We start from the raw sequence: 13,397 nt of genomic DNA on the forward strand, positions 1-13,397 counted from the left end.
GGGCTGGCGTAACCCAATCTCTCGGGGTATTATTGCGCGGCCAATGTGTCGATGGTGCGCAAGTGGGTGATGGAGGGGGGGGGGCAGCATGGAAACGGATGGCGAAGGCGTCCTGTGGAGATACAAGCCTGGGGGCCCTGGTAACGGCGCCGTGGCCACTCCCTCCTACGAGGTATACCACGAGTTCGGTGGTGGCGGCTACCCTCAAGATTTGGGGGCAGTGGAGGCGACATAGGGGAGAAGTGGGGGGCTCGATGGAGGCTCCGTTAAGGGGGAACCATAGGTTCGTCCCGGGGAACATTGATGGGGGATTTCAGGGTTGGCACAGAGCGGGCATCAGACAGCTGAGGGACCTGTTTATTGACGGGAGGTTTGCGAGCCTGGGGGAGTTGGAGGAGAGATTTGGGCTCCCCCCCGGGAAACATGTTCAGGTATCTGCAGGTAAAGGCATTTGCTAGATGGCAGGTGGAGGGATTCCCTTCGCTTCCCGCGAGGGGGGTGAGTGACAGGGTGCTTTCGGGGGTCTGGGTCGGAGAGGGAAGATATCTGATATCTACAAGGTTATGCAGGAGGTGGAGGAGGCGTCAGTAGAGGAGCTGAAAGCTAAGTGGGAGGGGGAACTGGGGGAACAGATCGAAGACGGGACATGGGCTGATGCCCTGGAGGGTTAATTCTTCCTCCTCATGTACGCGGCTTAGCCTCATCCAATTCAAGGTGCTGCACCGGGCCCACATGACTGGGACGAGGATGAGTAGGTTCTTTGGGGGTGAAGACAGGTGTGTCAGGTGCTCGGGGAGTCCAGCGAACCATGCCCATATGTTCTGGGCATGCCCGGCACTGGAGGAGTTCTGGAAGGGGGTGGCGAGGACGGTGTCGAGGGTGGTGGGATCCAGGGTCAAGCCAGGATGGGGACTCGTGACTTTTGGGGTTGGGGTGGAGCCAGGAGTGCAGGAGGCAAAAGAGGCCGGTGTGCTGGCCTTTGCGACCCTAGTAGCCCGGCGAAGGATCTTGCTACAATGGAAGGATGCAAGGCCCCCAAGCGTGGAGACCTGGATCAATGACATGGTGGGTTTCATTAAGCTAGAGAAGGTGAAATTCGCCCTGAGAGGATCGGTACAAGGGTTCTTTAGGTGGTGGCATCCTTTCCTCGACTTTCTGGCTCAACGATAGGGTACGGGGAGAGTAGCAGCAGCAACCCGGGGGGGGATGACTATGTTTGTTTATTTAATTTTAATTTATTTTTAAGTTCTCTTGTTGTTCATTGGGGTTGGGGGGTGGGGGGGATGTGATACATGCATTGATACGGTCTGGGGGGTGTTACAGTTATTATGGGTTATTTTGTTGCATTTCATTGTTTGTCGTTATATTTTATATGTTCTGTAAAAAATTCCAATAAAAATTATTTTTAAAAAATAAAATAAAAGCCACTGGAAGTCCCCAGCATATGTACTATCAATGAATCCTAAGATCATCTTATGTATTGATATATGCAATCCAACTTGCCTGGTGATTCAGTTGGTTAAGTTAACGAGCAGCTGAATCACAGAGTTTAGGGCAAAATATTAACATGCAAAAGGGGAAGGGGGGGTCGGTTGCTTCTGCGGATGAAGGGGGGTTAAATCAGGATAAAGGCTGGTATGTCAGAAACCCAACATCATTCAACTAATTTCTGCCTTTAACCAAGGGCAGCATCTGGCGCAGTGGTTAGCACTGGACTGTGGCATTGAGGACCCGGGTTCAAACCCCAGCCCTGGGTCACTGTCCGTGTGGAGTTACACATTCTCCCCGTGTCTGCTTGGGTTTCACCCCCACAACCCAAAGATGTGCAGGGCAGGTGGATTGGTCACGCTAAATTGCCCCTGAATTGTAAAAAGAAATAACAATTGAGTACTCTAAATTTCAAAAATAAAATCTGCCTTTAATCACAATGTGTTTGGAAATGCATAGGATACCTCATATTTTAAAATATGTTAAGAGAGAATTAAATCAAAATTTAAGTGAGAGGACTGCAGGAATTGATGAGGCTGAGAAAGTGACAGGCAAGAAAGGCTTCAGGTATTGAGATCTAAAACCTGCTTCCATGCTGAAGTGAAAAATATTTGCCCACAGAACATGTTCCGAGTGTTATTTCAATGCTTTTGGAGATGATTTCTAATATTTTGGAGGTGATTTCTGCTACTTTAGATTTTTTTTCCTTTCATCTGCACTTTCTTGGTGCCAGCCTTCCCAACAGCATGGGAGTCACTTATGAAACTCTACCTTGGACCTCAGAAGAGGCAGAAAAAGAACACCAAAAGCAGCAAGAGGACCAACACCAGAACCATCAGCCTTCTGCTGAGTGAGATGAGACTGAGTGAGTGTGAGAGATGAGTGTGTGTGAAATGAGTGTGTGTGTGAGAGTGGTGCGAGTGTGTTTGTGGGCGCGATTCTCCCCCAAAATTTCTAACTTCGTCTGTGGCAGGTTTTTTCAGGGAATTTCCCGCCGGCTCTACCAGCAAGTCCCCAACCACTATCCAATGACACTTAGTCGCTTTTTTGGGCCCTGGGGAGTTTCTTACCAGTTTATCCCACACTTAGGATTTTCTTTAGCTCTGGGGAGCTGAACTCAGAGATCGGACCACCATTTTGAAAGGGTACCCTGATCTCTAAGTGCGCTTGTAAGTCCCCCAAATCCCCCACACATGTGCAATGTTACCCTCCACACACATGGACACTATCCCCCCATAATCTCGCTATGGGGTCCCTGGGTGCCCCCCTCTTAAGCCCCCCCCCCAAGCTTCATAAAGCACCCCCTCCCTTCCAGGATCCCCACCCATCACCCCCTAACCTACCAGAGGCCCCTACCTACCTGCCCAGCACACACCCTCCCTTCAAACCCCCCCTCCACCTTCCTTTCATGGGCATGGCTCCCTCGGGCCCTGACCTTTGGCAATGCCACCCTGGCACCCGGGCATCCTCGCACTGACATCCTGGCACCCAGGCACTGCTCCAGCCAACTTGGCAGTGTCACCCGGACACCTTGGCAGTACCAAGGTACCGGCTGGTCAGTGCCAAAGTACCCACATTCCAGGGGGAGAGCCAGGGGACCACTGCACTTACCCTGACCATCCAGGGGTCTCCGATAGCCCGGGAGACCTCCCGGGTGCTGTTCTGCCTGATCTACATTTGTGCGGACCAGTGCTGAACAGCGCCCAGCTGCAGCTTCCCTGGGGAGGCCAGAGAATCGAGGGAGGCCGGTGTCCTGGGTGTGTAGGTCTTGTAGGTTTAAGACCTACTTCCAGGAGCACAGTCTGGTCCCGCCCATTTTGGGCGGAGTTCCGACTCTGACGTCTCGCAGGACTTGGGTGAATCCCATGAGGCGCAGGTGCCAGGAGACGCGCGAGAGGGCGCACCTGCGATTCTCGGGCCGTGTTGTGGTCTCACTCTCATTGGTGTATGCGATGAGTATGTATATGTGCATGTATGTGGGATGAGTGTGTGCAAGAGAGAGTTGGGAGTGTGTGTGTGTCCTATATTAGAATTCAACATTCCAGTAGCACTTTTCCCATTTGAACCAATGGAGCAGCAACAACCCCCTCCATTAAAAATGACAAAGGTAAGGCCTAAGTACGTTTTTTAATAAGATAACTTTTTGATTAAGTAATCGTATACATATAAGAAATAGAAAAGACTTTCTATGAATTAAGTTTCTGTTTGTTTTTGCGCAATGCATACAAACTATCATTTTTTTAGGTTTGGCTTTTCAACACAATGAGAATGTTTCATAGGGGTCCCGTCAGTACTCTTGGAAGGTCAAAAGAGCTCCATGCTGGAAAAGTTTTGGAAACCCTGGGTGGGACTTTCCGCGCACCCCTGTGGCGTGTTTGGTGGCGGCGGAGGCGGCCACCATTGGCTGGTGGCAGGATCAGTTCTATATGTCCCCTGCCGCTGTGGTGCCCACGGCGGGGGTTCACCATCGACAGGACCAGAAGATTGAGCTGGCAAGAACGGCGGGAAAACTCCTGCCCATGATCGACAAGACTGTTGAAAGAGGTGGTTATAGGGATAGTGGATGCATTGGTGATCATCTTTCAAAATTCTATAGATTATGGAATAGTGGGCGGAATTCTGTCAGCCCGGGGCCGCTCTACGCGACTGGCCCACCGATTCTCAGCCTGGGATGGACCGAGCGGCCGTCGTAAAAATGCCAAGTCCCGTGGGCGCGGTCCACACCTGCTCTCAGCCGGCAGGATCGGGGGCGGCCTGTGGGGGGGGTATCCGACCCCGGGAGGTATCCGACCCCGGGAGGTATCCGACCCGGGGGGGGGGGGGGGGGGGGGGGGGTCCTCCGATGTGGTCTGGGTTGCGATCGGGCCCACCAATCAGGATCCGGCCTCTCTGGCTGGCGGCCTCCTTTCTTTCGCGCCGGCCCTGTAGTCTGCGCCATGTTGCGTCAGGGCCAGCGCGTTGAAGGAAGCCAAGCCACTGCGCATGCATGTGTTGGTGGCGGTACCACAGCGCATGCTCGGATCCCGTGGTGCCCAGTTCACAGCGGGATCAGCAGCTGGAGCGGTGTGAACTGCTCCAGTGCTGTGCTGACCCCCTGTAGGGGCCAGAATTGCTGATTCGGAGGCTGTGTTGACGACGTCGAGAAACGCGACGGCGTTTCCAATGGCGTCAACACTTAGCCTGAGGATCACACAATCTCGCCCAATGTTTCTGGATTGGAAGGTAACAAATGTAACCTCACTATTTAAGAAAGGAGGGAGAGAGTAAACAGGCAACTACAGCCCTGTTAGCCTAACAGGGAATTAGGAAAATGCTGGAGTCTATTGTAAAATATGTGAATTCTCTAACGCAGAAGCTTATACGACATCCTGGGTTAGTTTGCAGACAATTCCAGTCCCACTTGATCCAGAGTCATAACACAATTGAAATTAATAAATAATTCTTAGAAAATACCCAAAGTCTCTGGTCTTTGGCTGCCCAATAACTACAGTCGCCAGGTTTGTAAATTTAGACACAAGAGAGAGCGAGAGACAGACAGACAGCAGCTCACAGCTTCTCCTCTCAATGTCCAGGATCATACTGTGCTTTCCTGGGTTCTCTGAAATCCATCCCACATGGGTAGGACCCAATCACGACCTGTCGTCGGGCAGAACACGGCATTTAGTCAATTCACTGGCTACCAGCCACCCAATCGAACCTAATCCCTCCGATCTCTCGTGTGTCAGAAATTCTTAGAGTTCTGCTATTCAAAAGCAAAACCGTCACAGCACAATGTACTATTTTGCAACTTTTGAATTCCTCACTTCCTCTGTTCGACTTAAAGGTATATGTCCATTAAATATCCATGGATCAAAATGATAACCACAAAGGAAATGGAGTGGAAAATAAGGGAATCAACAGAAAGAGCCCTTACAAGGCCAAGTCACTAAATGTGTTCAAGAAAGGGATAGATCATTTTTTAGATTTTAATGGCATCAAGGAGTATGGGGATAAAGTGGGAATATGGCATTGAGACTGAGGTACAGCCATGATCATATTGAATGATGGAGCAGGCTTGAAGGGCCGAATAACCTACTCCTGCTCTGGGTTTCTATGCGATAACTGAGCATTTAGAAAATAATGGTAGGATTGGACAGAATAAATATGGATTTATGAAAGGAAAATCATGTTTGACAAATCTTTTGGAGTCTTTTGAGGATGTTACTAGCAGGATAGATAAGGGAGAACCTGCGGATATGGCATATTTGGATTTCCGGAAGGCTTTTGATAAGGTCCCACACAATTGATTAGTAAGCAAAATTAGAGCACATGGAATTGGAGGTAATATACTGTCAATGATTGAGGATTGATTAACAGACAGAAAACAGAGAGTAGGGATAAATGGATCATTTTCAGGTTGTGACTAGTGGGGTATCGCAAGAATGATTGCTCGGGCTCCAGCTAGTTGCAATATATATCAATCATTTGGATGTGGGGACCAAATGTAATATTGTAAGTGTAATAACCTGCACAGGACTCATCTAGCTGGGGATGATTGTTCCCCGTGTTCAATTGGACTGAGTTAACCCAGCACTAGCATAAAAGACCGGCAGCTGTTGAGCCAGCTAAAAAGGAATGAGGACCCAGTGAAAGGTAACCGGGCCCTGTGAATGTATGCTGAAATAAAGGACTTTTAAGATGTTTGTTGGACTCCCCTTGCTTTATCACAGTAAGGACACAAAACTTACGGGAAGGTGAGTTGTGAGGAGGATGCAAAGAAGCTTCAAGGAGACTTAGACAGGCTAAGTGAGTGGGCAAGGACATGGCAGGTGGAGTACAATGTGGAAAATGTGAAGTTACTTATTTTGGTAGGAGAAACAGTTGTATAGTATTTCTTAAATGGGGAGAATTTGGGAAGTATTGATGCCCAAAGGGAGCAGGAGTTCTTGTTCATAAGTCACTGAAAGCCAACATGTTGGTGAAAGCAATTAGGAAGGCAAATGGTATGTTAACCTTTATTGCAAAGTTTTGCCTCGGTGAGACTACACCGTGGTAAGACCAGTTTTGGTCTCCTTACCTAAGAAAGGATATACTAATCATAGAGAGAATGCAACAAAGGTTCACCAGACTAATCCATGGGATGGTGGAATTTCCTGTGAGGAGACACTGAGGAGACTGGGCTAGTATTCTCAGTGTTTAGAAGAATGAGCGGTGATCTAATTGAAGTGTACAAAATTTTTACAGGGTTCAACAGTGTGGGTACAGGAAGGATGTTTACCCGGTTTGGGGTTTAGAACCAGAGGGCAAAATCTCATAAGACGTAGGCCACCTAGGATCGAGATGAGGAGACATTTCTTCACCTAGAGAGTGCTGGATCTCTGGAATTCTCTGTGGAGGCTCACTCATTGAGTATTTTCGAAGCAGTGGTCATTAGATTTCGAAATACCAATGACATCAAGGGACATGACGATAGGGTGGGAAGTTGGTGTTGAGGTGGAAGATCAGCCATGATCTAGTTAAATGCAAAGCAAGCTCAAAGGCCGTATGGCCCCCCTCTTGTTCCTCTGTTCCTAACACACCAATTCTGAACCCACTGAGACCCCAGCCTCCAGCACAAAGCAATCCCTCAGGCAAAAATTCAACTCACACACAGGCACCCATTAACAATTGCCATACCATTCTTCACAAGGCAGAAGGCCATTTAGCAGGCAACAGGCACAAATAGGGAGGTCAGAGTAATGGAGCTCTGAAATAAACATGATTCATAAATATGACAATGCAACAGTGTTAAACACCAAACTGAATACTCTTGTGCAACAATTAATAATTTTTCCACCTTTTTCTATTCCTCTTACATGCTTCAGTAGTGCTAAAGGCAGGCTGCTCAAATCTTTGTTTTGACAGCTTAAATGTTCTTAGCCAAATTTGTCCGAGTTTTGGCACCTGTGAGACCCTTGCCAAACATTGCCTCACTTGCACTTGTGCAAGGGCAGAGTCTACCATCAGGACGGGAGGCAGCAGGTGGGGCTCTGAATGGTGGGGAGGCAATGGTAAAAAGTGACAGCCCTTTGAGCAAAGTCGCAATTCCATCTCCATCTTCCCACGCATGATCCACCTGCACTTCTATGTTAATGGTGAGCTGCAGCACATTTTTTTGACTTCACAGAGGTTCTGAATGGCCAAGGTGAGGCTTTTACATTCTTCAATAAGGTCATTTCTTGAGAGTGCAGGCCATTGTGAAGGCCCGCATGCATTCAGTTACCTGCTGTGTCTGATTCTCCATGCAGGTGGTCATGCTTTCCATGGACGAGAGAACACAAAGCTAAAATGATTTGCAAAACAAGCAAATGTGATATGAGAAGACATTTTCACACGAATGGTTTGGGTCTGAAATGCACTACCTGGAGGCATTCAAGAAGGCATTAGATGAGTATTTGATTAGAAACAATGTACAGGGGTATGGGAAAAAGGCATGGGAACGACACTTGGGTCACGATTCAATGGCCACACTGCGCCAGAAAAGCAGCTCGCGATGGTGCAGCATGGCCGTTGAAAGGTGGGAGACCCCGTTCGCGACACGTTGCGATGTTAATCCCATCCACAATGGCCATGATGACTTTTTGGCAAATCTGCATATTAGAGCGAGGCAGTAAGCCTGTTTCTAATGTGCAGATTCCCGAGTATCTGAGGCTTTGGGATTCAACCCCTTCACCTCAGAGACCTCAGGTGAGTGCCGATCAACACTGACTGCTCCCCACAAATGGGGACCAGACGGAACGGCACTGTGGGGGTCTCCCAGGGGATCGGAGGGCTCCAGCTGTATGCCCTTTGGGCAGGGTGGTGTCCTGACACTGCTGGTGCCACCTGAGTACCTTGGCAGTGCCAGCCTGGCAGTGCCAAAAGGCCCAGGTGGCACTGTCAGCTGGCATGGGCACTGGTAGGTTTTCAATGTCAAGCTGGCATTTTTTGCGTGCGATCAGGCCGGGGTTGCTCAGTGTGGATGTTGGAGGAGTAGGGGATGCGGGGGGCGAGGGCCCTTCCATAGTGCATTTGGGCTGGCAGGGGGTACGTCGGGGATTGTTTCAGGGGCCTCGAAGATCGGGCCGCCATTTTTAAATAGGGAGTTCCGCAATGAGGAGTTCCGGCGAGCGGACATTCCCACTGTCCAAAACGGGGCTATGTGTGGCTTCGGCCATGCGTTCCCCATTCAAACCCCTTATTTAATGTGAGTCACGTTGAATAGCAATGTGTTTTTCAGCACTGCAAGTGCTGGGAAACACGTGACTAAACACACTCGCTAGGGGACTTTGTTCCCTTTTGGGAGAATCTCGCACTAAGTCATGTTGCCCGTTTGGAGAGCAGGTGCAGACACCATGGGCCAAATGGCCTCTTCTGCACCATAACAATTCTGTGATTGTGTGTGATATGAACATAAGCATGAATGCTTACGACATTATAATACTCTTACTAGAAACAGACTCCTTCAATCTTTCTCCAATCGCTCGAAGCTGGAAAAGCTGACAAAACCTCCCACATTTTCTAATGCTGTTCCAGAACAGTTCACTTCATCGAAGGCCTCAGGGCTCTCTCAGCTCTGCTTCATGTATCCTTCTGGCAGGGACTCACCACAGTTGGACCTGTTTCCGCTACTTTATTCCCTCCATCAAAGGTTGAGTAGATTAGGATTGTTTTCGTTGGAAAGACTGAGGTTGAGGGGGGACCTGGTGAGGTCTACAAAATTATGAGAGGTATGGACAGGGTGGATAGCAACAAGCTTTTCCCAAGAGTGGGGGTGTCAGTTACAAGGGGTCACAATTTCAAGTTGAGAGGGGGAAAGTTTAAGGGAGATGTGCGTGGAAAGTTTTTTACGCAGAGGGTGGTGGGTGCCTGGAACGCTTTACCAGTGGAGGTGGTAGAGGAGGGCACGATAGCATTATTTAAGACGCATCTAGACAGGTATATGAATGGGCAGGAACAGAGGGAAGTAGACCTTGGAAAATAGAAGACAGGTTTAGATAAAGGATCTGGATCGGCGCAGGCTGGGAGGGCCGAAGGGCCTGTTCCTGTGCTGTAATTTTCTTTGTTCTTTGTATCACCTGTTCCTGCTTACACATGATGTGTGCTTCACCATTTGACAACCAAACCATCTGTCTTGACCATGCCACCAAGGCATGTGTAACTGAGCTGGCATCAGGTGCGCATGAGTTCTGTGATAGTGCAGATAGAGTGATTTCCTCTCAGAAGTCTTTGTCCTTCTCCCGCAACCTCTTATTTCCTGAGACAATTGAGGACTTGCGGAAAATGAAAGAATTCTCTTAATCTGTAATTTCTAAATCATCATTGGCCAGGTCATCATATTTTCTCACCAGGGAGAGCATGGTGGCAGAATGGTTAGCACTGCTGTCTCACGGAGCTGAGGTCCCAGGTTCGATCCTGACTCTGGGTCACTGTCCATGTGGAATTTGCACATTCTCCGCGTGTTTGCGTGGGTCTCGCACCCACAACCCAAAGATGTGCAGGGTAGGTGGATTGGCCACGCTAAATTGTCCCTTAATTGGAAAAAATGAAATGGGCACTCTAAATTCATAATTTAAAAAAAAATAATATTTCCCCACCAACAGAATGAAGGCTACAAGCAAGGGGGTAAACCGCAAACACACCTGGCTACAAACAAGAAACAACCATTAAGCGACAGGGATCCTAGTGAAACCCGACAGACTGTTCTTAAAATCGAACATTGTTGTACAAATGCAAATACTATCCAGCGTTAGAGCTCCAAGTCATGGCTATGGTGACAAGGAGGGCCCAAGGCTGGCCACTCAAACCTATGTCATTCTACGCTACCATTTTTAAAAACCATTTGTTTTCTCTTGTTTTCTTGTTCACTCTGTAACTGTTATTTGAAATACCAATAAAAATATTTTGAAAATTGAAATAAAATCCAGAGCAGCACGGTGGTGCAGTGGTTAGCACTGCTGCCTCACAGCGCTGAGGACCTGACTTCGATTCCATCCCCGGGTCACTGTCCGTGTGGAGTTTGGACATTCCCCTATGTCTGTGTTGGTTTCACCCCCCCAACCCAAAGATGTGCAGGGTAAGTGGATTGGCCACACTAAATTGCCTCTTAATTGGAAAAAAAATGAATTGGGTACTCTAAATTTATTTAAAAATAGAAATAAAATCCTCTGCTAAGTACTCTGAACCTGAAGTAGCTCTAATCTAAAATTATATTAGAACAACATTGTGAGTATAGTCCATGTAGAAATTCAGGAGAATCTTTGCAATCATTGTTTGTAGCAAAGGTATCTGACACAAACAAGCATGCTGATTTCAGCAAGTCAAAAGAGACATTGGTATTTGGGGAAAGTGAATCAGAAAAAAAAATCAATCCAGTAAAAGAACATTTTTGCATAGCACAATGGAATTATACTTTACTGCTGCCAACTACCATTTAGAGCACAACTTTTTGACTTACCATAACTCTCTTCATTGGGAAAGATGACATGAACATTTAGAACTTCAGGAATTGCTTAAAGATAAAGAGAATTGTGATCTTGTTTAACATTTTTACTTTTATAGCAGTAGAAGTATTAAACATTTTTTGTTTATTCTTCAGAATTTGACTTACATTAAAAAATAAAACTGATATTTTGTGAATCAACCGTCCGTGTTTTCACTGATATCATTATTTCAACCCATATTTCTGCTTGCCTGTGTTGCACATTGAAAATTTGCATTTTCCATATAAACAACTTGGCCTGGTGTGGATGAGGGGAAGGATATTTCCTCTGTACATTGTGTGTAAAACAAAACTGTAAATCTGTTCTTTATAAACATGTTTACCAGAGTTTGAACTTGTGACTTTCATAGTCTGCATCAAGCACATTTACTCACTGGCTAAATTTAACAAGTCTTTTGTTTGGAGTAACGGCCAAAAACCTTACATAGTGTTGGTGCCATGGAGTTGTCGGTTTGTACCATTTGGACCCACACTAATTACACTGTACCATGGAGTTATGGGTGAATTTGCTGGCAAAAATAAGTACCAAGTGGAAGTTATTTGTTTCTACAAAGTAGAAGTGGTAAAATGGGATTGAAGCTAGAAAGGGATTTAGAAATAAAGACAAATACATTTTAATTTTGATAACTGAGAGACAGAATGGCCACTGGATGTTGGCCAGGTGATGGATTAGTGGAGCTTGGTGTAGGTTAGGATGTGGGTGGTGAGATTTTGGACCAGATAGCAATCTGTACATGGAAGACCTTGGGAAGCAGTTAATGAGGATGCTCCAGAAATAAAGATGAGATAACGAAAGCATGAGTAATGTGATGTGGTTGAAGTCAGGGTGAAGGTGGACAATGTGTTGGAGGTTGAGGCTTCAGAAAGGATTTGAAGATTAATTCTGGATCATATGAATGGATAAGGCCAGAATAAACCAATACAGTCCTTTAGCCACTTTCAGTGTGTCAAATAGGGAAGCAGAATTGTGCACCGTTTGCTTCAACCTGAGTGATAAAATGGCAAAGGGAATGGCAGTGGGAGCTAAGGGCAGAAAGCTTTTAGCAACAGGCTAATAAGATTGCTTTGGTTTTCTTGATGATCAACTGCAGAAAGTTGAATCATAGTTACAAAGTAATTAAACATCTTTGTCCAAATGTATCTTGTTATATTGATCAAACTGTGGATGTCAGTGCAGAAGAATGGTTTGCTTTTCTACTTTTTGCACTAATGTCTACTGAGTACCGTCAGAGCAGCACGAGTTAAACATAAACTCCCCAAACTCTCACTAGCTCAGCAAACTAAGGGTCAGTATGAATTATTCTATTTCAGTCTCTTATTTTTAGGAGGGGAGGGGGTTTATTTCAGTTTCTAGTCAGGCATATAGCCCATCGGAGCTGTGAGGCTGACAATTCAAAAAAAATATTTAATGGAATGTGAGTGTCACTGACAAGGCCAGCATCGTTGCCCATCCCTATTTACCCTTGGATTGAGTGGCTTTCTAGACCATTTCAGAGGGCAATTAAAAGTCATCCACATTGCTGTGTGACCGGAGTTACATACAGATCAGACCAGCTAATGATGGCAGATTTTCTTCCCAAAAAGATATTAGTGATGGGTTTTACAACAGTTGTTGACAGTTGACATAGCCACCATTACAGTACTAAGATTCTATATTTAATATTTGAATTTAAATTCCGCCAGCTGTCTTGGTGAGATTTGAACCTGTGTCCCTAAAAGTCTAGGACCAGCTAAATTTAGGGGATCCCAGGGCAGTGAGTGGAGCTGAGGTCTAGTGGGGTGGGCAGAGGGAGGTAGGAGTTTTGGTGGAGAGGCCAGGGCAGAAGAACACTTGCAGCGGCCAAATCTTTTTAGGTGGGGGTACAGGTGCCTGATGTTAAAACAAAGCCATTGATGGAGGAGTCATACCCTCACCCTGCCCATCGGAGACCGGAACAGGATCACTTTTAGCTTGTCTTGATCATACCCATCCCATCATAAAATTGTGGCGAGGTTGGTACACGCGAGAGCCCACTGGGAAGGCCATTGGAAGAATTATATGACCATCTCTGCCTACAAACCTGCCAGCAGAGAACATAAAGTTTTGACCCTCATACCTAAATATATTTTAAATGCTATAAAAAAAACAACAATTAAATAAATAGTAGTTCATCTAATTCATTCAACATTGCTTGAAGTGTTCAAGTTTGCTGATTTGGGATGAACAAATAATTCTCCAGTTTTAAAAAGAAAGATATTGAATTATGTATTAATAAGAGCAAGAAATTGTGAAGAACACTTACTTGTTTTTTCAATTAGTTGAGTTTTCTTTTTTGGTTTTACTATAACAAGACAGCAAACATGGAAGTTAGTGGCAATTGGAAATACAGTCACATGATACCTTTATCAAGGGGCTGGATTTTATGCTTTC

The 13,397-nt window shown here is 46.4% G+C and overlaps 1 protein-coding gene across 4 annotated transcripts in view; it reads right to left on the reverse strand.

The window, feature by feature from the left end:
* The window catches only part of morn2 (MORN repeat containing 2), an 83,001-nt gene that overhangs the window by 56,222 nt on the left and 13,382 nt on the right, over positions 1 to 13,397 (reverse strand). For all 4 annotated transcript variants that reach the window (XM_038804246.1, XM_038804273.1, XM_038804262.1 and 1 more), the window contains 2 exons: positions 13,270 to 13,308; positions 10,943 to 10,996 (listed from right to left, as the gene is read on the reverse strand). In XM_038804246.1, the coding sequence (XP_038660174.1) occupies positions 10,943 to 10,996; positions 13,270 to 13,308 (93 nt within the window). The remainder of the gene's footprint in view (positions 1 to 10,942; positions 10,997 to 13,269; positions 13,309 to 13,397) is intronic.

Source organism: Scyliorhinus canicula, chromosome 1, assembly GCF_902713615.1.
Source record: "Scyliorhinus canicula chromosome 1, sScyCan1.1, whole genome shotgun sequence".
Taxonomy (NCBI): Eukaryota; Metazoa; Chordata; class Chondrichthyes; order Carcharhiniformes; family Scyliorhinidae; genus Scyliorhinus; species Scyliorhinus canicula.